The 25,791-nt window shown below is 40.6% G+C and overlaps 1 protein-coding gene and 1 long non-coding RNA gene across 3 annotated transcripts in view; one reads left to right on the top strand and one right to left on the bottom strand.

Annotated features, from left to right (window-relative positions):
• LOC148137549 (uncharacterized) overlaps positions 1 to 25,791 on the top strand; it is a 132,064-nt gene that overhangs the window by 99,593 nt on the left and 6,680 nt on the right. The window lies entirely within an intron of this gene.
• Positions 9,679 to 25,791, bottom strand: part of LOC122542575 (furin) — a 105,472-nt gene continuing 89,359 nt past the window's right edge. Inside the window, exons 12-15 of one of the 2 annotated variants that reach the window (XM_043680487.2) lie at positions 25,382 to 25,561; positions 23,535 to 23,659; positions 22,034 to 22,159; positions 9,679 to 16,317 (exon numbers count right to left, since the gene is read on the bottom strand). In XM_043680487.2, the coding sequence (XP_043536422.1) occupies positions 15,749 to 16,317; positions 22,034 to 22,159; positions 23,535 to 23,659; positions 25,382 to 25,561 (1,000 nt within the window). In that variant the 3' untranslated portion in view covers positions 9,679 to 15,748. The remainder of the gene's footprint in view (positions 16,318 to 22,033; positions 22,160 to 23,534; positions 23,660 to 25,381; positions 25,562 to 25,791) is intronic. The other variant, XM_043680489.2, reaches the window with a different exon arrangement.

Raw genomic sequence — 25,791 nt, 5'->3', positions numbered from 1 at the left:
CTGTCTAGGTGACATCCTCAGTGCTTGGGAGCCTCCTGTGAAGCGCTTCTGTGATCTTTCCTCCGGCATTTGTAGTGGTTTGAATCTGTCGCTTCCGGTTGTCAGTTCCAGCTGTCCGTTGCAGTGGCCGGTATATTGAGTCCAGATCAATGTGCTTATTGATTGAATCTGTGGATGAGTGCCATGCCTCTAGGAATTCCCTGGCTGTTCTCTGTTTGGCCTGTCCTATAATAGTAGTGTTGTCCCAGTCGAATTCATGTTGCTTGTCATCTGCATGTGTGACTACTAAGGATAGCTGGTCGTGTCGTTTCGTGGCTAGTTGGTGTTCATGGATGTGGATCGTTAGCTGTCTTCCTAAAATCACTAAGAAACGATAAGAACATAATCATACTACCAGCAGACAAAGGTAGAATGACAGTCATCCTGGACAATGCAGACTACATCCAAAAAGCACAACAACTAATTGCAGATACCAACATCTACCAAAAGAGGGAGTTTGACCCCACCCCACAGCTCACCAATAGGATAAACAACACACTGAGGAACCTAAAAAAAAATGGAGATATAACCAGGTTTGACCTGCAAAGAATGAAACCTGAAAGCAACACCACCCCCAGATTCTATGGACTACCTAAAGTGCACAAACCAGACATCCCACTCAGACCCATAGTATCACTACCAGGGACACCATCACACAAACTGGCTAAAGAACTACAGCAGAAACTGAAACACCTGATCAGCGGATCCAGACACTCTACACAATCAACACAGGAATTCTTGGACATCATCAGAAATATACACATAGACAAGGAAGAAACCATGGTCTCATTCGACAAAATCCTAGCCAGAGAAACAATAACCAACCTGCTGGACATAAAGAACAGACAACAGGATGTTGAACCTATCAACAAAGACGGCATACTCAAACTACTGGACCTGTGCCTCACAACACACTTCACATTCAACAACCAAATATATGAACAAATCAACAGCACACCCATGGGCTCACCCATCTCTGGACTCGTAGCAGAAGCAGTAATGCAAAGATTAGAACAAACAGTCTTACCCCAAATTCAACCCAAACTCTGGGTTGACACCTTTGTAATCATTAAAAACACAGAAATAGAGAACACACACCGGATCATCAATGCCACACTCACAGGAATCCGATTCACTAGAAAGGAAGAAAAGGACAACCAACTCCCATTCGTAGACGTGAGGGTACAGAGAACACTGAATGGAGAATTCACCACAAAGGTATACAGGAAAGCCACACACACAGACCAAGTCCTGAACTACGAAAGCAACCATCCCAACACACACAAAAGAAGTTGCATCAAGACACTATTCAAAAGGGCCACAACACACTGCAGTACACCAGAACTGCAAAAAGAGGAAGAAGAACACCTATACAATGTATTCTCCAAAAACGGATACCAGCGCAATTTCATCAACAGATGCCTAAGGGAAAGACAACGGAACGAGGACATGCCACAACCCAAAGGACTAGCCACACTACCATACATCAAGAGCATTTCCGAACTGACAGCCAGACTACTGCGACCACTAGGACTCATAACAGCACACAAACCAACGCCACTCTCAGACAACAACTCACGAGAACGAAGGACCCGATACCCAGCATGAGCAAAACCAATGTAGTGTACAAAATACCATGCAAGGACTGCACAAAACACTACATAGGACAAACAGGAAGACAGCTAACGATCCGCATCCATGAACACCAACTAGCCACAAAACGACACGACCAGCTATCCTTAGTAGCCACATACGCAGATGACAAGCAACATGAATTCGACTGGGACAACACTACTATTATAGGACAAGCCAAACAGAGAACAGCCAGGGAATTCCTAGAGGCATGGCACTCATCCACAGATTCAATCAATAAGCACATCGATCTGGACCCAATATACCGGCCACTGCAGCGGACAGCTGGAACTGACAACCGGAAGCGACAGATTCAAACCACTACAAATGCTGGAGGAAAGATCACAGAAGCGCTTCACAGGAGGCTCCCAAGCACTGAGGATGTCACCTAGACAGGGGACGAAACGTCTGCAACACAAATTCCCAGCTCGGCGAACAGTATAATGTGAAGTTGTTCATTTTGGAAGTGAGGAGTATTATTTAAATGGTCAGAAACTGCAGAAAGCTGCAACAAAGGAGGGACTTGGGGGGTACTTGTGCATGAAACCCAGCACCACATGGGCAGTAGGTAATCTGAAAGGCTGATGAAATGCTCGTCCTTATTTCAAAGGCACTGGAGTATCAGAATAGGGATATCTTAGTGTAACAGTACAAGGTGATGAGACCACATCCGGATACTGGCAGCGCTTCTGGTCCCATTATTTAAGGGAATATAAACTTGGAAGTCACTGGAAAACATGCTCCTTGTAGACCCATCAGGAGATGATGCTCAGCAGAGATGGGACTCTCTCAGGGTCACTATCCAAAGCACTGCACTCAAGGCCTTTGGGAAGAAACAGGGCAAGACACAGGACTTGTTTGAAGTGAGCTCAAGTAAGCTCACCGCTGTCAGATGCAAAGCATGTTGCACTACTCGAGCACAAATGCCACCCTACCCAGGGAACATTGCAAACACCAAGAACAGCAAGAGGCAAGACCCAGAAAACAGCCAGACACTGCGTAAATGATTACTGGCGACAACTATGCGAAAGCATTCAGTCATCATTTGATACAGGCAACATCTGTGGGGTGTATGAGGGGATCAAGAAAACCATCTGTCCAACCCAGAGCAAGACTGCCCCACTGAAAACCAAAACAGGCAAGACCAAAAGACAAAGGCAAGCAGATGGAGATATGGGTGGAGCATTACTCCAAACTCTACTCCAGAGAAAGCAGCATCTCAGACAGCGTAGTAGACACTGTGGAATGCATGCCTGTCACGGAGGAACTGGATGCATTGCTTTACTCAGCTCTTCGGCAGTCGACAATCAACAGCCTGCCCTGTGGAAATGCACTAGGATTGGATGGCATTCCACCAGAGGCCATCAAGTGCACAAAGGGCGTCCTGCTAAACCACCTGCACAAACGACTGCGCCAGTGCTGGAAAGAGGAAGCAGTGCCTCAAGACATGAGACTGCAACATTGTCACCCTACATAAAAAGGGCAAAGGCGCGACTGTAACAACTACCGGGGAGTCTCTTTGCCAAGCATCACTCACTCGAGTGGTTCTGACTAGACTGCAGAAAATTGCCAAAAATGTATATCCTGAATCTCAGTGCGGTTTCAGGTCAGAATGCTCCACGATCGACATGATCTTCTCCTTTCGACCTTGTGAGTAGATGTCCTGTGCAAAATCCTCACCAGGATTGGCTGTCCCCTGAGGGTCCTCAGGGTAGCTCAGTCATTCCACACCGACATGGAGGGAGTTGTTCAATTTGATAGCTCTTCTTCAGAAGCCTTCAACATTTACAGTGGTGTGAAACAGGGCTGTGCGCTAGCCCCCACCCTGCTCAGTATCATCCTCGCCGTCACGCTGAAGCACACCTTTGTTGTCTACCTCTACACCAGATCGAACGGGAGGCTGTTCAGTCTGTCCCAGCTAAGGGCAAAAACCAAGGTTCGTGAAGTACTCATAAGGGACATGTTATTTACAGATGACAAGGCACTGGCAACACACTCAAGAGCAACTGCGACTCATGGACAGCTTCTCATAACTCTGCCAGGACTTCCACTTCACCATCAGCCTAAAGAAGACCAATGTGTTGGGTCAAGGCGTTGACCACCCCCTGCCATTACCATCACCAAAGACGAGTTGGAGTTTGTCCACAAGTTTACACACCCTGGCTCCACCAACAGTCTCCCCCTAGACTCAGATCAATAGATGGATTGGACAAGCAGCCTCAACATTCATCAGGCTGACAAAGATGGTCTGGGAGAACAGAAAGCTAACGACGCACACCAAGGTTGCAATCTGGGGCCTGCATCCTCAGCACACTGCTTTTGGGCAGCAGACCTGCAGCCTCCACCCCAGACAAGAGCAACATTGAATGCCTTCCACCTTCGCATCCTGAGACGCATCCTGGACATGAAATAGGCTGTCAGAGTCACCAATGATGTCCTGCCCCCTGCCCAGTTACCCAGCCTCTTCACCCTGCACCAACGCCATCTTCACTGGCTGGTCCAAGGGCACCGCAGGTCAGACGGGAGGATCCCAAAGGATCTGCTGGATGGGAAACTGGTCTCCAGCAAAAGAGCAGCCCCATCTTCATTTCAAAGATGTCTGCAAGAGAGACATGAAGTCACTGCATATGAACATCGAAGGATGGGAGGACATTGCAAACGATCGCTCTTGGTGGAGTCTGGAATTACACAGAGGTCTTAAAAAAGAGTAGCGGAGGCTTACTGCTTAAGAAAAATGCATCTGCTGAAGAAACAGCACCAAAGAACAGTGTCTTCAAGTGCAGTCGCTGCAGCCAGGACTGCCACTCCCATGTGGGCCTCTACAGCCACACCAGACGCTGCTCTATCAAAGATTGAAGCAAGACTTCCTAGGCGCAGATCCATGGTCTTGCAAGACGACCGGGTGCCACCTATAAACTTCATTAGAGGCAGCTCAGGGAAGATTCACTCAGATGATCCCTGGAAATGGAGGAATTGTTTTTTGAGCAAAGATTAAACAGGTTGGATCTTCACTCACTGGAGTTAAGAAGAATGAGAGGTGATCTCAATGAAACAAAGAAAATTTACAGCCTAGTAACAGGCCTTTCTGCACTCCAAGCCACTCCAAATCCACTGTCTAAACCTATCATCCAACTCCTAAGCATCTGTATCCCTCTGCTCCCCACCTATTCATGAATCTGTCCAGATACACCTTGAATGAATCTACCATGCCTGCTTCTACTGGCAACACATTCCAGGCACCTACCACCCTCTGTGCAAAGTACTTTACGCATATATCCCCCTTAAACTTTTCATTTCTCACCTTGAACATGTGACCTCTTGTTATTGAATCCCTCACACTGGGAAAAAGCTTATCTACCCGGTCTATATCCTTCATGATTTTGTAGATCTCAATCAGGCCCCCCCCGGCCACCATCCTTTTTTCTAATGAAAACAATTCTAACTTACTCAACCTCTCTGCATAGCTAGCATCTTCCATACCAGGCAACATCCTCATAAACCTTCTCTGCACCCTCTCCAAAGCATCCACCACACACATCATCTATTGCATCCTCTGCACCCGATGTGGCCTCCTCTATATTGGGGAGACAGGCCACCTACTTGCGGAGCGTTTCAGAGAACACCTCTGGGACACCCGGACCAACCAACCCAATCACCCTGTGGCTCAACACTTCAACTCCCCCTCCCACTCCACCAAGGATATGCAGATCTTTGGACTCCTCCATCGCCAGACCACAACACGACGGTTGGAGGAAGAGCGCCTCATCTTCCGCCTAGGAACCCTCCAACCACAAGGGATGAACTCGGATTTCTCCAGTTTCCTCATTTCCCCTCCCCCCACCTTGTCTCAGTCAAATCCATCGAACTCAGCACCGCCTTCCTAACCTGCAATCTTCTTCCTGACCTCTCTGCCCCCACCCCAGTCTGACCTATCACCCTCACCTTGACCTCTTTCCACCTATCGCATTTCCAACGCCCCTCCCCCAAGTCCCTCCTCCCTACCTCTTATCTTGGCCTGCTGGACACACTTTCCTCATTCCTGAAGAAGGGCTTATGCCTGAAACGTCGATTCTCTCATTCCCTGGATGCTGCCTGACCTGCTGCACTGTTCCAGCAACACATTTTCAGCTCAGCATCCACCTCCTTTTATTAATGCGGTGACCAGAACTGTCACAGTATTCTAAATGTGGCCGAACGAAGGTCTTGTACAATTTTAACATGACCTGCCAGCTCTTATACTCAATACCCCATCCAATGAAGGCAAGCATACCATATGCCTTCTTGACCACTCTATCCACCTGTGCAGCCACCTTCAGGGCGCAATAGACCTACACTCCCAGATCTCTCTACTCAACTTTTCCCCAAGGCTCTTCAGTTTACAGTATAATTCGCTCTAGAATTAGACTTCCCAAAATGCATCACCTCACATTTGCCTAGACTGAACTCCATTTGCCACTTCTCCACCCAATTTTCCAATCTATCTGTATTCTCCTGTATTCTTTGACAGTCCTCTATGCATTCACTACTCCATCAATCTTGGTGTCGTTTGCAAATTTAGTGATCAGACCAACAATGCCCTCTTCCAGATCATTTATGTATATCACAAACAACAGTGGCCCCAGCACTGATCCACGTGGAACACTACTGGTCACCTTTCTCCATTTCGAGAAACTCCCTTCAACTACTACTGTCTTCTGTTGCTCAATCAGTTCTTTATCCACTTAGCTAGAACACCCTACACAGCGTGTGACTTCATTTTCTCCATTAGTTTACCATACAGGATTCTTATGGGACTTGACAGGGTAAATTCTGAGAGAATACTTCCCTCATGAGAGTGTCTAGGTTCAGAGGGTGGAGTCTCAGAATAAAGGGACACCAATTCAAGACTGAGAATGAGGAGGAATTTCTTGTCTCAAAGGGTCGAGCGTCTTGGAACTGCTAACCACAGAGTATTGTGGGGCAGAGTCCTTGTGTATATTTAAGGCTGTGATGGAGAGATTCTTGATCAATTGGGGAATCAAGAGTTATGGGGAAAGGGCAGGAAAGTGGATCTGATGAGTGTCTGATCTGCAATGATCCTATTGAATGGTGCAACAGGCTCAGGGGCCAAAAGGCCTAATCTTTTTCTTATTTCTTACAGTCTTATCAACAGGGTACAGCATGAACTACGTACATTCAAGGAAATATTCATTTGGGAATGATCTACTCAGATGAGTCTTAATCTCTCAGCAATTCTAAGCATGCTTCCTTTTGAGAAGAAATACAGATATAATTACTCATCTTGCACACACTGCATCGAATATTTGGGTTACAGCAATTACTGAGATTACATACTATATAGGCCATGCATTTGCTTAAATAGTTAACCAATTTATGTAGATAATATAGAAAGGTTTAAGAACCAATTTAAAATGGTTAAATTAGTTCTAGAGATTAAAGGTGACAATGAATTTCCAAGATTCTTTGGTGTCACTCTACTAAAATTATTTAACAAGTAGTTAATTATATCAAATAACATCTGGAATAACAAGGATACCTACGTTAGGTTTCTATTTATTGACAACAACTCCACCTTCAAGACTATAATCCCAAACAAACTATTCCCCAAACTCCAAGACCTAGGTCTCTGCTCTGTCCTCTTAACTAGATTCTCAATCTCTTAACTCACAGACCGCAATCAAAGATAGGCCACAGCACCTTCTTGACCATAGTCCTCAACATTGGGGCCCTGCAAGTTCACTGACTACACTACTGTTGTCAGCCAGATATCAGACAACGAGGCAGAACACAGGAAAAAGGTAGTGTTTGGTGACATGGTGTAAAGGTCACAATCTTTCCCTCAATGTCAACAAAACTAAAGAGCTGATCATCAACTTCAGTAAGCAAGGAGGGCATGCCCTATCTACATCAAGGTGGAGATGGTGAACAGCATTAAGTCCCTAAGTGTGACAATCTGTCCTGGATCACCCACATTGATATGACAGTGAAGAAAGCACAACGTCTCTTCATCTTCAGGAGACCATAAAATTTCAGCTTGTTCATAAGGACTCTCACCAACTTTTACAGATGCAACATTGAAAGAATTGGTTTGGCAACCACTCTGCCCAAGACCATAAGAAACTACAGAGAGCTGTGAATACAGCCCAGTCCATCATGCAAGCCAAACTTCCGTCTATACTTCATGCCTCAAAGGCAGCCAAAGACCCCTCCCATCATGGTTATAATCACTTCTAACCTCCTCTGTTGGGCAGAAGATAAAAGACGTAAACACACGTAACCAACAGATTAAATAGTCTCTTTCCTTCTGTTATTAGGCTTCTGAAAGGACTTGTCAAATGCAAAATCTAATGTTGATCTTGCTATTGGTGCACCTTCTTTGCAGCTGTAAATTTGTTTCTCACTCTGTTCAATCACCCTATGATCTTTGTAGGTTATGATCTTTCTGTACTGCATGCAAAACCTAGGTATATGTAGCAACAATAAATAAAATTACAATTGTAGCCATTCAACCTGTTGAAAGGCTATTCTGTTGGTCGACTGGATCAGTTCAATTTATCTACTCTGCCTGTTTCTGGTTAATCTTATTCAAAGACAAATCCTGCTGAGAATTGTTGATGTATTCAGAAAACTGTTTTTCTCCCCCGTTGTACTTTTCAAAATTTTCTTTGAACTTTGGTGAATCACACCAAATCCTGTGGAGACTCATCAGATAAAGGATCTCTGGGGCAACATGCCTTATTTCAGCAGGGACTCAGGTTCGATTCCAGCCTTGGGCAACTGTCTGCGTGGAGTTTGCACATTCTCGCTGTGCCCGTATGGGCTTCTGCTGGGTTCACTGTGAAGGCGGCGTTTGGTATGCTTTCCTTTATTGGTCAGAGTATTGAGTACAGGAGTTGGGAGGTCATGTTGCAGCTGTACAGGACATTGGTTAGGCCACTGTTGGAATACTGCGTACAATTCTGGTATCCTTCCTATCAGAAAGATGTCGTGAAACTTGAAAGGGTTCAGAAAAGATTTACAAGGATGTTGCCAGGGTTGGGGGATTTGAGCTATAGGGAGAGGCTGAACAGGCTGGGGCTGTTCTCCCTGGAGCATCGGAGGCTGAGGGGTGACCTTATAGAGGTTTACAAAATTATGAGGGGCATGGATAGGGTAAATAGGCAAAGTCTTTTCCCCGGGGTTGGGGAGTCCAGATGTAGAGGGCATAGGCTTAGGGCGAGAGGGGAAAGATATAAAAGAGACCCACGGGACAACTTTTGCACGCAGAGGGTGGTACGTGTATGGAATGAGCTGCCAGAGAAAGTGGTGGAGGCTGGTACAATTGCAAGATTTAAGAGGCATTTGGATGGGTATATGAATGGGAAGGGTTTGAAGGGATATGGGTCGGTGCTGACAGGTGGGTTAGGATATCTGGTCGGCATGGACGGGTAGGACTGAAGGGTCTGTTTCCATGCTGTACATCTCTATGACTATATACAGGTGAGGTGGATTGACCATGCTAAATTGCCCTCAGTATTCATGGATGTATAAGTAGGTAGATTAGTCATGCTAACTGTGGGGATAGGGTGTGTCTGGATGGGACACTCTTCAGTGGGTCAGTGCAGAGCCGATGGGCAGAACGGCCTCTTTTTGTTTCATAGGGAGTCAATGCTTAGTCTTCTCCTCTGAAAATCAGAATTCCAAATTCAGAAGAGTTTACTTACAGTTGGCTATCTACTTCTCATCATAGTGCTCCTGGTTTTTATATCACATAATCAACACATTTGTATTCAAAGGAGTCACAAGTCCACCTTCCCACAACTGACCACCGATCCTCACCCCTCAACCATAGATCAGTGCAATGTGGCAACATAGAAACTCTTGTGACACCAGGTTTCTTAATCAAGCTGTAATGAAGTTAAAAATAAAAACAAATTGCAAAGCAGAGATAAAAAAACAGCATCTGCAAAGACTTAAATATCTTAAAAAGATTGGACTTTTGTCATTGTTAGAAATAAATACAACAAATTTGCTTTGAAACAGTCTTTAATTTCTTTAAGTAAATCTATGACAATATTTCCACATCCATTAAATAAGAGTAATTTGTTTTTAAGCAATTTTTATATTACAAGAAAATTACTGTGCACTATATATTGTACAAAAATATGTCTGTTTACATATCTTGGTAAATCACCCACAATATCAGCATTATAGCAATTGGACATCACAGCAAGCAGCCTGAATCTCTCGTGTTTTAGTGCACTGCACTGTGGAATAAAAACTGCTATTGAGATTACGTAGCCCTTTCATTTTAATGTTTGTGAATGTTTTTGGGTGTTGCACATTTCTCTCATATGCTCCACTTCGTAATTTACTCCCCATCTCTCCCAAAGGCTCAACTCAGACTAAGATATTGTTTCACAGGTGCAAGCTGCCTTCCACTCTTCAATAGTGTCTTCAGATGCAAGCTTTGGCAATGTGAATTGATGGGCTAATTTACCACAGCAAGTACTAAATAGATTAATAAAAATTCTAATTTCACTATCTTGATTCTCAGGTGCAGAGCTCAACTGTAGTGCCATCTTGCCTGAAATTTATGACTCTGCACACCTTGAGAATCAGCCCAAGAACATTCTGTTCCATATGGCTCAGTGCTATCCTGCAGAATATCTTCATCTGCCAAGCCCTTGGGAGAGCTTCTTAAGTAGCACTTTCAATTAAAGACTTGACCTTGTGAATGATTAATGCATAAGATTTGGAATGATAAAATATATTAGTGCAACATAGCTACACAAAATGACAGGAAGGGAAAAAGAACCCATTTAAGTGTTATTTATTAACTACAAGTACACTCAATCTCCAAAATGTGCAACTTTTCTGCCACTTGGTTTTTACCTGGTTAGGATATAGGTTATTGGTGATTAGTCATTGTAAATGCATAAAACTAATGCTGACCAGCACATTGTCAACAAGCCAATTAGAGACCCAGATACTCTAGGTAACTATAACAATTTATACATTTTGCACGATAAAACTATTAAGAACTGTGCAAAGGGGTCAAAACAACCACATTAATCTGTTCATGCTCAATATTTTTTGTAAGCTAGTCTGTCAATGATTTCTTCAAAAATTAACACTCCAGAATGCTATTAACCTATTTCACTAGCTATTTTCCCAACCCTTCCAAAACTAAAAGATTTTGGTTTGTGTTTCAACATGGTGGGTGCAGAAACAAAGAGCTGGAATAAAAGACAATTGCGATTTGCAGGGGGTTCATCAAAAATAGTCACTCAGTCTAAAGTGCATTGACGAACAAAGGAACTTGGAGCGGTTCATCAGTGAAGAGAGGTTTTAGGAATGGATGGAAAAGTTTATGGAGTCTAAATCAAATCAATTGGAACAGGCAAGATTATCCCCTTCTTTCCCAGTCAGAAACACATCTGGAAAACAGGTGTGCTTTACTGGAAAGAGAAATGTAGCACCAAACCAAGTGCCTGGGTGCAAAAAAAAAAGGCAGGGATGGAACTGGGGTGTACAAATCTGTACAAGGATTCATAAACCTCCTGTACAAGAGGAGACTGCTAGAACGCAACAGCATTTTAATTATAGCTCTGTGTCCCTTTTCTTCCACCCCACCCTCAAGTATCCCACAATGCACTGCAAGAACAAAGTAGCAGAACAAGCAAAGTCATTTCCTCTCATCATCCAAAGCACCAGAACAATCAAACTCCTCTCACGATTTCCCCGAGGAACACATACATACTGCTCAACGCCTTTACACATTTAAGAGGTTGCATATTATGAAATTGTGGTTTATAATATATATTTTACAATTATTTACAATAATTTTTCATGAATTCTTGATTGATAATCACATATTTCCCAACCTCAGCCCAAGGCCCACAATCATATTGCTTTATTAAAAGTCAAATGGTGCCATCACTTCACTCAGTTCAAAAAAGCCAGACAAAATCAGCACTGCTATTGTGGCACTAATGAGGGAAAGAATATTGTGCATACAGTGCAAAGTCAGGTGTAAAGAGAAATCGGGAATTGTGTTACTAAGGCTGCTAAACCACACAGGACAGTCTGGGATGGCAGCGTGTAGGACTAGACTGTAACTTCCATACCAGGAACCCACCTAATTTTAATGACAAATTATGATCATTCCATTTTACCCGAAAATGTCAAATATTAAAATCCCACTTGTTGAACGTGGCTTGCACAAAGCATCAGTAATAAACTATTTTTGTTCCCATGATATTTTTCTTGCCTCAATTCCTGAAAGTGACAGTTCTAACTGGGCTTAGTTCATCCTGCTACACATTACTTAGATGGCCATACACCATATATTAGCTCAATGGAAGGTAGTGGTCTATTTAACTGAAATCAGGTCAGAATCAAACTAAGCCCCACCTTTACCTGACATTCCTACAGATGCACTTTCCACTCGGGATGACCAGTGTCCAGTTAGGAATAGGAGTGACTTTCCGCTGCTCCTGATCGTAGGGATATTGAGGTCAAATGTACTACCCCAATTATTATTCTGGTTTCAGCCTAGCACAAAATATGACCAACGTTAGGGCTTCTACCCGATAGCTACTGGTATTGGTCAATTTCAAATGAGGTCCAAAAGAATCTTTTTCACTCCATTTTGTTTGGCTTGTAAGAACCATGTGCAAGGTTGCGATACAAGCACAATGCTTCACTGAAGACATCATTCCCATTTAGCAAGTTATCCTGTAGAATAAAATTAAATCTCCCCAACATTAAATTCTCTCCAACCGAGACATACTCTGACATCCTGGTTAAGGGGAGAAATTAGGGCATTTTCAATGCAACTCAGCCACAGGTAAAACAGACTACTTTCAATTTTAGCTCAAGGTAACAATCCAACCCATCCTAAATTCTTAAAATCTTATTTCAAACTTGTCAAATGTAGTCTCCTGCCCTATTATTTCACGTGAAACCAATAACTCCGCATTTATACTATTATAATTCAACACAAGTTGTGTGAATGCATCATTTTCCCAATTGGATTGTGATGAAATGCAAAAGGGGTGTGAATTTTTGGTATAGGTTCACTTGAACCAGGATTTCCTGTGCGTTAAACAAGAGATTTTATCCTTCTAGATTTCGGTGTTGTAGGGAAATTACTGTCATAACAGCAGGATGAATTACTAAAAGGGAACAAGTTAGTAATTGGCTAGGATAATTGTGGGAACAATTTGAAGTGATGAATTATGAGCATATGGAACAGCACTGAGGTGCTGGCTTTATTGATTTCTTTCTGTAGTGTATTAGTGCTGCTATGCTATATATGCTTTGTGATAAACTGGCTGGGAATAAAAGATTTAGTATTACACTTCCCAATACAGAACAAATGGATCATTTGACTAGGCAGGAGCTATGAAAATACATATATATAGCAAATACAACCAAATTCTGTGATAAGATTCCCTGACTAGCCCTGAAGTTTTTCTTTTGAATGTTGAATGGTAACATTTTACCCATAATTTTTATACATTAAAAAAAAAATCAAGAATAATGCAGTATTTAAAAGCTAATCTTCTGAGGCAGTTCTCTTACTTCATTGAAGAAAATCTTGATGTCATCAGTGAATCACCCTGAGAGGGTTTCAATGGTCTGAACATTTTGCTGTTCCTAATTCCCATTTCAGTTTAGCACCCCCCCTGCCCCTGCACCACCCCCCCCCCCCCCCCCCCCGAACCTTGAAGAGAAAGACTTCCCACCCACCTCAATGTTTTGTGCTCATTGTTTTTTTTTTGTTTATACAGTCAAAAAGCAGAGAAGGTAAACATTTTTCACAGCTAATATCCAGAATTTTCAGCACAACATACCATCTCAGGTCAGGAGGCACCAATGGTAAAAAAGGAAAAACTGAAATTTAAGTGTCCAAAGTTTAACTAAGGAGGTAGCAACACTGATCAGAGGGTACAGACTATAAAACCAATGAGAGCAGACTCTGTCCAAGGCTTTGCTTTATGACTGTTGGAGGACCAGACATCAGTAGCATTTTCCACACCTACTACCCTTGAAAGACATTGCAGAATTATCACCAAATTAAGGGCACTTTGTGCGATGGGTCCACACCTCTTGGAATTAAAATGGAGAATTCCCAGACATTTCAAATAAGGACATCACAAGTACAGACAGAACTCCCACTGGACTGGTTTGGCTGGATTATAGCTCAGGTGCCAGAGATAACTTATTGGCACCCATTTATCTTTTCATTTTAATGAAAATGCAACTGGTATCTAAATAATACTCCTTTAAATTTTAACAAACAGTTCAACAAAATAACACATTTGTATTTTCAAATCCAACATGCCAAACTTAGAATTCTTACTACAGATGACACCCCTGCTTTAAGAAAATGAATCTTTACATTAAAATCACATTTAATGCCCAGTTTCAACCTGCTCTATTTGCTGTTTTATAGGAACTGTGACAGCTTCCTCAGATCAGACTTCTCCAAGCAACACATACAGTATGTTCATAGTAAAATACTTTAATTAAAATAACTGGAAGACAATTTGAAAATAATGCTGTGTTAAATAGGAGCAAGAGTTCTGGCAACAATACAAAGTGCTACCGAGGTGATTCAAATCAACACTTCAGTAAGTAATGTGATGTGCAATAAATATTTATACTACTTAGGGGCTTTTGTCCCCAAGTGGTGTTATTGCTCGTAAATTAAATATTTTACGAAATCAGTAACTTGTTGCAATATCTTTCTTCCTTGGCCAAATACTGTACTTTAGCACTAACCTCAAAAGCACCTCCCACTACACTAGAATAATATTTTTCCATTTTCCCAACAAGTCATTCAGGTGAGATGCCCATTTAGTTACACGCATGTTCCTTAGGCCTTTGATATTCAGAACTAGTCACTAGAATCAATCCTGACAACAGGCAAAGACTCTAGCTTCAATTTGAGTCCAAGGTTATACATGTTAGTACATGCACCATCAGTTCTCCAGGTACAAATGAATTGTTTAGATTATGCAAACAAAACTTACGTGGTTTGTCTTCAACTTATTTTCTTTACCCCAGAATGGCTAGTGCCTAATTTCCTTTAAAGGTAACTTTCCTGCTGATAAACAAGTTTTACATTTTTTTAAACTTCCCTTCTTAAAGCTGCTGATTGTGGTTGGGTGACAGTAACTGTCACTTTCTGGAACTGTTAGGCTGTTGACACCTTGCTTAAGTGCCAAGCTTCATATCTCAGCTCTGACAGGAAGGATTATCAAGTTGATCAGCTTTTGAGCTCATCAAGCCTGTACCTCAGTCAGACATCCACATGTATGTTCTTAGCATTGGAAAACACTATTACTTTCCTTCCCTCCTTCCACCCACAGCCCCCAAGGGTACACAACCATAAATAGAGTACCCTAATTGAGCTCAGATTGGAGTTCGATCAGAGACCTCACAGGTCAGAATACCTCAAACAACCACCAGAGGTAGTGAGTGACCTAATAAGCCAGAGGGATTTCATTGAGATTTTAAAAAAATACAAACTTCAGTTACAGTTCAGTGAGCATTTTAAGGGATGAAATTAAATTTAAAAAAAATTAAAGTGCAAAAAAAAAATCCTTGAAACGAACTCAGTTTCTACAACTCAAAAGTCACCTCTGGCCCCTTTGATCATGTTGTGAAATACTTTGCTGAAAGTCTAAATAGTAATTTCAAATTCCTCAAAATTAATTGACTTCAAATTATCCAGGTACAGTGCTGTGGTCAATTTTGGAAGTCTTAAAATTTGTATAATTATCTATCACGCAATACTGAATTAAAAATAATCCATTCCATTCTACCATTCTATGGCCCTGACCATGTTTTGCTGGGAACTAAAGACACCAACCTACCTCAGTTAAGAGCTGTGAAAAATGTCCAATTTCCAGTATTAACAGTTTAGCTTTGAGAGTTTATGTCCAACATTATTTCAAGCACCCACATTCCATATAAAAACAGATGTGGATTTCTTGTAACCTTAAGACACTTTTCACTGAAGTCCGTGAAAATGAGACATATAACCCTTCATCAGTAACGGGAGGGATCAACTGAAAGAGGAATACTAGAGGACACTTTGTATTTTCTTTATAAATGCTGTTCTTTCACTTTGGCCCTCAACATCAAATTCTTCACAATCCGATTCAGATAAATCACCATCTTTCCACATGTCAGAAATTCCTTTGTAAGATATAATCCCTTTCCCGTTTTGTAGAGTGTAGACTTTCACTTTGCTGAACTGGAATCCTGACCTGACCTGAAGAACTATGAATATTATAAAAAATACCATTATAATGAAGGCACAGATGGTAAAAGCAAACCATATAGGTACTTGAGATTCAGTGAGTGGTTCAACTACTTCCTCATTTTCCAAGGGAGATTCCCTGCTGACTTGCATTTGGGGTGAACAGCTCAACTCAACTTCATTGTAGTGTGAATGAGGGAGGCAAGAAAGGCAGTGATTGGCTGCAAACCCATTGCATGTGCGGCAAGAAGCATGACAAGGAAGGCAGGCCAAAACTTGTGAAGATTCAACATTGTTGTCCAAGAGACTGTCAACCAATCCTTTATAAAAGCCAGGTGGACACTTTTCCACGCAGCTTTGCTGATGCAGAAAATATACACCTTCACATTCTGAGGAGACAAAATAAGAGAGAAACAAATACTTCATAAACAATTTCAGTTGCAGTAATTTTAGAGCTGCTGAGGTTCCAAGCATGAAAGGCAAAGAAATTCAGACAAAATAAAGCATCTTCCCCACCACTTAAGATAAGATTTGACTTAATAATAAAACAAGGTTAAAGAACACAAACACAGTCAGTGTACTTGAATATGGTTTGACAGACTAAAGGCTGGAAAAGTCTGTACAAGATCTAACAAATTTGTCAAACCTACAATTTGTTGGGTTTTAGTTTAGCACTGAAGCAAACAATTAGGACAATTTGATCTTTCAAAGTTAATTTGCATTAGCAAATAATGTTCTAAAGTGATCAAAATTTAAGAAGTAGTTATGGTTACAGAGGAGATCTGGTGCGGACTATAGATCCTGTTGGCTTGGGGAATGTGTTGTTATCTAGTTGGGGCAGGGTGAGAAAGAGCGTGTACACATTTTGAGAATATTTATAGGGTAAGATTTATAAATTACATTATTGTATATGTTAACTAATTATTGCACTTTATGGACTTTGTTTTGATAAGTTGATAATTGTACTTAATGAATTTTGTTAACAGATAATTTTGATTAAAACTTACACAAATGGATAAATGTATTTAACTAGTCATCCTAGTAACCAGAAAGTAGTACTTGTGTGTTACAAACTATGTAGTGGTTCTAGAGTGACTGGGTACGCCTTCAGTGTCACTCTTATCAGCATCAAATAAAATAATGGCTACTCTCAAATAAATTAAGTAGACAAATTACCAATGTAAATTTAAAGCTGTAAACATACTTCCTAAAATAAAAACAAATTAGAAATAACTACAGTATCCACCATAATAGGGAGATAGTAAAGGACAATATAGATTTTGGGTGGAGATCATCATTAGAACTCCTTAAACGCCAAGATTAAAAATGAGAGAATAATCTCAATTTTAGAGAAACTCAAACCTCTCTAGAAAACACCTATTAAAAATGCTCCCAGTTTAAATGAGGGAAAAAACGGTGATCAAAACACCAGATTCCTGTTTCAATAAAAAAGGCAGACATGGCTCATCAGAAAACAGAAGTTTGTCAGTTTTATAATTCAGTTTATAACACAGCTGAGGCACCGTACCCAAAATGTTTAACAGATTATAATGAAAGATAAATTCACTAAACACAACCCACAGTATCTATGGCCTGCTGGTTAGAGAAACCTTTTAAAATACACAGCAGGCTGCATAAATTAATGTCAAACTTTGATGTTTTTCAAAGCATTTTCCCAATTATTTTGTTATAAAATCCAGGTGCATACCTCAATTGCTAAAATTTAGCTAAACAATTACTTCTGGTGTGCAAAGAGCACTTAAGACAACATTCACAGATTATTCAACCACTAAGGGAATGTGAGCTCAGAGCAACTGTATTTTCACACAATACCACCACAGCAGGAATCATGCCTAATCTTCCCTCCCTCAGAGACAGGTGATATGGACTTCAATTGAAGAATGCCTTTTTTCCCCAGCTAAGAACTAAATGAATAGACACTATAGATGGAACCTTGATTTCCTGAATTGTGTATTCACCCACAAAGAAGAAATTTTCAGAAGCTCTAAAAGTTTTAAATCACCAACATTTGTCATTTATATAAATGATCTGGATGTGAACATAGGAGATATAGTTAGTAAGTTTGCAGATAACACTGAAATTGGAGGTGTAGCGAACAGTGAATGGGATCTTGATCAGATGGGCCGATGGGTTGAGGAGTAGCAGATGGAGTTTAATTTAGATAAATGTGAGGTGCTGCTTTTTGGGGAAAGCAAATCAGAGCAGGACTTGCACACTTAATGGTAAGGTCCTGGGGAGTGTTGCTGAACAAAGAGACTTTGGAGTGCAGGTTCATAGTTCCTTGAAAGGACAGTCACAGGTAAATAGGATCGTGAAGGCGGTGTTTGGTATGCTTTCCTTTATTGGTCAGAGTATTGAGTACAGGAGTTGGGAGGTCATGTTGCGGCCATATAGGACGTTGGTTAGGCAATATTCTGAAATATTGCGTGCAATTCTGGTCTCCTTCGTATTGGAAGGATGTTGTAAAACTTGAAAGGTTTCAGAAAAGATTCACATGGATGTTGCCAGGGTTGGAGGATTTGAACTATAGGGAGAGGCTGAATAAGCTGGGGCTGTTTTCCCTGGAACGCGGAGGCTGAGGAGTGACCCTAAAGAGGTTTATAAACTCATGAGGGGCATGGATGGGCTAAATAGACAAGGTCTTTTCACTGGAGTGGGGGAAGTTCAGAACTAGGGGGCATAGGTTTAGGGTGAGAGGGGAAAGATATAAAAGGGACCTAAGGGGCAACTTTTTCATGCAGAGAGTGGTGCATGTATGGGATGAACCGACAGAGGAAGTAGTGGAGGCTGGTAGAATGGGACAGATTAGGTTAGGATAACTGGTCCGCATGGATAAGTTGGACTGAAGGGTCTTTTTCTGTGCTGTACACCTCTATGACAATGTCAACTGATAAAGAAATGCAGTAAGATGTGCACTAATAAATGCACTGTCCTCTTGCTTTTGTTGCACTTTAATCAGCACAAGTTGCTGCTATTTGATCATAATATTGCTCAAAAGTGTCCTAATCTGGAGATCTCTCATCAGATTTTTTCTGCAGCTAAGTATATTGTGCCAATTTATCCCTGATAGGCCCGTGACAGAATATGAAGAAATGAAGTCACTTGATTGCAAAGTCTACAGTCAATGCTCATTTTGTGAATATAAATAACTGCTTTTCTGACTGATTGAATTTCAAAGCTAAAAACATGCTTAGCCCCTACAAAAGGGCCCCAGACAGCTAGTATTATTAAAAATGTCATGAAATAAAAGCCATATTTGAAAGTAGTCTCAAAATGAGTTGGGCTCCAATCCACCCAGGGACATTCCTGCAAATAAATGACCTGCTTACTGCACTGTTAAATGCATTTCTGTCAAATTTACTTGACTTTACTATTCTTGAGTCTGGAATTTGCTGTTGGTTGCAGTGGACTTTATATCAGAAATTTAATTGAGTCCAGTATGATATCTAAAGTGAATATTATTTCTAACAATTTTTAAAATGCTGCAAAATCCTGTAGGGCTCAGTACTGAAATTCACACAAGTGCATTTAGATTGTTGTTCTATCAGGCCACAATTTGCATAGTGTGGAGAGCTGCAAATGCATCTTTTAATTGTTAAATCACAAGGATGCAGAGCCTCAATGTGAAACTGCCAATTCCAATGAATCATTAACCTTAAATCCAAGCCCTCAAAACAGTTAGTGATTCACAAAATTCAGGATGAAGTCAGAGAGCCATTTTCATATAAATGACACCCAATATCTCAAGTTTGTCTGCTCTGTTCTGTCCAATGATAGCTGCTCTTTAAATGAAGAGTTCAAATTCAATAATTCCGTCCTCGTAATACCTCTCGATATCACATCCACTAATCATTCCTCATGTTCAATGGCAACTTTTCTTGTCGCCATGTCTCTCATCAGCATGATTAGGGTAATTATCCCAAGCCTTTCTGAATAAATCTAAACTACAAATAGTGCATCCGACAATGCTTTTCACTTATTCAGTTGTTCAATCCTGGGAAAGGATGTTAACATTCACTTATTCCCTCTCACTCTTTTCAATGGGCGGCACGGTGGCACAGTGGTTAGCACTGCTGCCTCACAGTGCCAGAGACCTGGGTTCAATTCCCGCCTCAGGTGACTCTCTGTGTGGAGTTTGCACATTCTCCCAGTGTCTGTGTGGGAGGTTAGGTTAGGTGTGCAGGTTAGGTGAACTGGCCATGCTAAATTGCCCGTAGTGTTCGGTGAAGGGGTAAATGTAGGGGAATGGGTCTGGGTGGATTGCGTTTCGGCCGGTCAGTGTGGACTTGTTGGGCCGAAGGGCCTGTTTCCACACTGCAAGTAATCTAATCTAAACCTAGAATTATCTAATTACAAATTCCCAAATGACCTTCCTTTTCTCCTTTTCTGAAGTATTAGCCAAATCTCTGTATTCAACATTACGGCTCTATCATTTTACTTAGGTCTAGTTAAAAGAAAAATTCCATAAGGTAAAAGACTAAAGAAAACTGATGAATTACTGTAACATTTTATTTCACCTTTGTAGCTTACACTCTAACCATGGCAATGCCTGCAAGCTAAACATTACAATAAGGTGACGGCCTGATTTCTAATCTGTTGTCATACCTAACTTAAATGGATCAATGACCCGAATAAGTAGCAACTTAGCCTAGTTAGCACAGATGTTGAATTTGGCATTTTTAAGATAAAACACTCAAGATCATTTTTTAAAAATGGAAGAATAAGACATTTGGCCCCTTAACATGCTCTGCCATTCAACAAGATCATGGCTGCTCTGACAGTGATCTCAACTCCACTTTCTTACTTGCTTTTCCAATAACCCTAAACTCCCTTGTGGATCAAATGTTTGTCTAATGCTGCCCTGAATATATTCATCGATGCAACATATTATTCTACGTGGAAGAGAGTTCCAAAAGATTAACTGATACCCAGAAGATATTCTTCCATCTCCAACCTATTTTAGATCTGTGCCCCATATTGTCACAGACTCCTCCGGGCGGGGAAACATCCTTTCAGCATCTAGACTATCAAGCCCCTCAGAAGCTTACGTTTCAGTAAGATCACCAGATTCCCACTTCATGCAGAATTCTGCAGTTGGTCTCAACCTAATTATTCTGCATCTTTACTTTTGCTGCCAAAGTGGACAACCTCATTTTCCTCACACTGTACGCCATTTGTGAAGCCTTTGCTCGGTCATCTGTCATTTGCATCCTTTTCATTGTCTAACCTTGTATCAGCAAATTTGGATACATTCTGTACCTCCATCCAAATCATTAACATAAATTACAAATAATTGAAGTGCCAGCGCTGATCCCTGTCCATTCCACTCATTACATTTGTAAACTTGAAAATGACTCATTTATCCTGTTTCCTGTTAGCTAATCCTCTACCCAAACTAAATAATTAACACGATGAGTTCATAAACTTTACATAAATCTTTCAGAGCAACACAGAGCACATTTTCAAATCAAGAGTTCACAATAAAGCTTTTCTGTAATCCTTTCGCCAAGCCCCATCATACTACAAAAGTCTACCTTTTACAATCGAGGATTAAAAAAGGTCCTTTTCAATGGAACAATTAGCACCAAATAGCCATCAGCTTCACACAGGCAATAACACTGCAAGAGAACCTCAACTACTGAGCCCAAAACACCTGCGCACAAAACAATGGTTTGAGTAGAAAAACTTTCAAATGCAGTTAAGTGACACTACAAACACTGTTGAACCACTGAAGGGTACCACTAGCCATTCAAATTGATAAATTTAACAGGTTAACAGCTTTCTGTAAATGTATGTCAATTTCATGGAGCTAACTTTGAAAGAATTTCCATTTTTTAGTTTTTTTAATTTTTGACATTTTGAAAATCAAACTTAATAGAGGACTGTTTTCCCTTATAGTCAGAATTAACTTGTTAAACATTACAGAATACAAACTATTGACAAATGACACTATATAAAGGGGTGGAGGTTAAGGATTGCACAAAATATGTTAATTATTTTCTATTTCTGCTTGTAGAGGGCGCTCTGAGACAAAACTCTATTTCTTTTCTACATTCAACTCTATGCCTTCTCTTGCTTACTTACCTGCACACACTTGCTGAGAGTTCAGTGTTTTGCAGTTGGCAGGTAGTGTAATGTTGGTCGATTTCTGCTGGCTGTTGTTAGTTGGTGCTGTCCCATAAAGAACCAGTGTAAATTGTCTCAGGGTACCTGAACAGAGAAGCTCTATTACAAACTTTCTGCTATAAGCAAGCATATTTAAAAAGCAATAATCAGGACAGTAGAAAAAGGACAAAGACACAATTTTTCTAAATACAAAATAGTACCTGAAAGCCAGCAAATAGGGCAAGTAGGAACCTGTTAGGAAATGGCCCTTCAACATATTTTCCATGAAGATACTGTGTTGATGCTGCTCCTTTAACAAAGTTAATCTGTCCTTGTTCTTTTTTCCCCCAGAGGAATAAAAGGTAGGGGTTCCAATATATCTGGAAATATCTACTTGAAAAACCTTTGTTTCTTTAAAAACATGTATAATAAAAGGAGTGGCCAATTCTCCCAGTTCAGGGTTTGTTTTTAGCAAGCTTTGTAGCTGCTGATTAAGTTTTAGTTGGAAACCCAGAGAAGCTGCAGTGGACCCAAAGAAGCAGTTCCAGGCTGACCCCTGCACCCCCACCCCCAATCCTCTGACATCTCTCCTGTAAGAACCAGTGTTTGATTTTACCTTTTTTTGCCAAGAGGGTGTTTATGGGGATGCTGCAAGTATTTGCAACAGCATCAAGAAGTTAGGATAGAGTCGAGTGGGTTTTCAGACAGGTTAGGTTATTCTAATTTTGGTTCTCTTTTGTTAGTGTTTCATTCAGTAGTCTGTAAATAAATTCTGATTTGTTTAAAACTGAGTGCTTGGACCAGCTGCATCACTCCTGGAATATCCACTGTACACATGCTTAAAACAACTGGAAAAGTTAGGGTCTGGGCTCCCTTCTTGGACTGTTTTGAAGGGATCTGGCCTGGTCCATAGCAATACACACTAACTGTTAAGCTACCTTTTCTCATCTAGATTCAGATCACACTTGTGTTGAAAATGATTAGCTTATTTAAGAGAGTGTAAGAATCAACAAGTTTGTAAATATGAAGTTGTTGTAAATCAGACCTCAAAACAAAAAATGCTGTAACTACTCAGCAAGTCTGGCAGTGTCTGAAACTCTGCTGCTCTCTCCACAGATGCTACTTCCAGTAGTAGCAGTATTTAACTTGTGAAATGTTGGAAAATATTGTTCCTGTTAGAAAGCATGTTAGTGGGCTAGAGATAGGAGACCTATACCAGGCAAGAATTGGAGGTAATTGAAGAAATATAGTAAATCATTAGGTCATGAAATATACAAGATGCAGAAACAACATTTAAAACCAATCTGTATTTTGGAAGATATTATAGAATTGGGGAAAGAACATAGAAAAAAGGCATGAGAGCAGATAGGCCAGTATACTGCTGGAACTCTTTCTGGTAATACAAGTTTCTATGATTCACAGCAACCATTAGGGAAAAGGGTTTTAGTCTAAATACTTAAAGACAATTATGGAAACAAACCATAATTATTTGCACCAGAAGTATTTTCTAATTCCAGAACCCATTCTCCTGAGGGGTTTTCATCCCAGGAATGCGTGGTCATGAATGCCCAGTCAGTAAATCCCTCAGATGAGTAGTCATGCTCTCTGCAGTAGATAAAAACACAATTGTGAGTGACTACAAAGCCTTATGGCTCTTCCACACCAAAACACCAAGAAAAATTGATACCATTGTTTTCTTTCATTTCTACCCTAACAGAATTAAAAGGATTGAAATGTACACTCATTTAATCAATTATGAAAATGTACAATGCAATGCTTAATATCCCTTCTCAACTTTATTACAGATCATTCAATATCAGCACTTTACATAAAAACGGCAAGTCTATGGATTTATTTGGTCAGTGTTGGACAGGAATTTAAATTGTGATCTACTGAAACCCCACTCCAAAGTCACCACATTTAGGATAGTGCCCTGACCATTTCCTATCCATTGAAATAGACAGGATAGAAACAGAACACTGATTCTGATCCTGAATATAATGATAGTTAAAGCACAACATTCACAGAAATGAGTAAATTCACATTTATGCAAATTATTGCTCGTGAAGACGACTCAGGCTGCTCATATTGTGCAAGTTCAATTGTCGAGTCAGTTATTACACCCTCCAGTTTTGAACTCCCCCTATCATGTGCTCTATATACACTGACAAAACAGACCAAGACAAAAACTCTTAAATCACAAGGATACTATATATTTGATGATTTACCTTTGTTAAATGCTTTCACTAAAGATCAATCTCCAATAAACAGGATGACTCAGCTTGTTTTCAAAAGCACCTAGTATTTGCATTGCCTAATTGAATTAAATAATCAGTGCAATGATTGTTCACTTAGCTCTTTCTACAGAAAGAATTCCAATAAGTTACATTGGCAGGACTCCTTCAGAATACTGTAGCGGCACAAACAACAATGATAACTGCTCATTTTCAAAATACCATTGTGCTTTGTTTACAAGCAAGTGACTTGCTGCATACAGAATTTAGCAAAATGGTTAGTGACAGCTTTAGAGAGTATCTCTAAATATTGTTTTAGGGAGTGCCAGACAGTGCATTGCTGTATCTAGTCAGTGTTGGTTGTCATTAAAGCCCTGATTGTGATCCTTGTCAGAAGGGATGAGCGAATGCTCCCTGGTGACTAGCTAAAAACTTTTGCTTTAATTGTTCATGCAATGTGGGTATCACTGGTGAAGTTAACCAAGATTGCCAAGAAAGCAGTTGAGAGTCAACCACATTATGGAGGATCTGGACTTACATAGACCAGGTAAGGATGGCGGACGTCCTTCCCTTAAGGACAACGGTGACAGTTTGGCTTTTAATCTGTCATTACATTAAGCTAACTTTTTATTCCAGAATTTTACTGAACAAGTTTCACCATCTGTCATCGTGAGACTTAACATAATATTACCCAGGATTCTGTATTACCAATCCAGTGATTTTACCACTAGGCCACCACCCTCAACTACAGATCTGCTGGTCATAAGTAGTCAACCACTGATTGTGGATTAAGTTTCGAGTAATCTTTCTCAGCAATAAAATCACTCTTTCACTCCAATCTTCCATTGAGCTGTAGTTAATTACGTTTGCAGGTCAATTAGGTAATCGAGCCAGTCCTCAGTGAGTCACGATGGACTGAACTTTAAAATCCTCTTTGTCAGGTACTAATCAACAAAATGTTGACAAAAAAAAGACACTTACACCAACAAAATTTACCCATTAAAGAATTACAAGCTAATTTCTATCACCCGCGGGTTATTTAATATTAGTAATTTTCGTGCATTCATTCTCTTGAGCTGCAGCAACATCATACCTTGGTGCCAACAGAGTTGACCTCGTCCCCATAGGACTGGTGAGAAATATAGCCAAGTCTCCACGCCGGTTATATGATAGTGTAATCCTTGCCTGCACATGCTCTAAGGAGTGGATAAAATTTGAACTTCCAAGGCATGCATCAACCCTTTTCCGAATCTCCAATCGGTTACCAATATCCCTGAAGAGATAAGTTGAACACCAGAACTGTAGAAATCCCTGAACTCTGAATTACATTAAGACAGTATCAGAATACCAATTCAAATAATCTATCAGCATGCAGAATTAAATTATAATGTGGGGTCACAGTTTTAGGATACAGGATAGCAGATTTAAAACAGATGACGATATAGTACTTCTCTTAAAAGGAGGTGAATCTGTGAAATGCACGAACCCAGATTGAGTAAAATT

The sequence above is a fragment of the Chiloscyllium plagiosum genome, unplaced genomic scaffold (genome assembly GCF_037043375.1).
Source record: "Chiloscyllium plagiosum isolate Xiang-an unplaced genomic scaffold, Cpla_swu_hap1 HiC_scaffold_42, whole genome shotgun sequence".
NCBI classification, from domain to species: domain Eukaryota; kingdom Metazoa; phylum Chordata; class Chondrichthyes; order Orectolobiformes; family Hemiscylliidae; genus Chiloscyllium; species Chiloscyllium plagiosum.
Note: the sequence above shows the minus strand (reverse complement) of the source record. Positions and strands in the feature narration are given on the sequence as shown.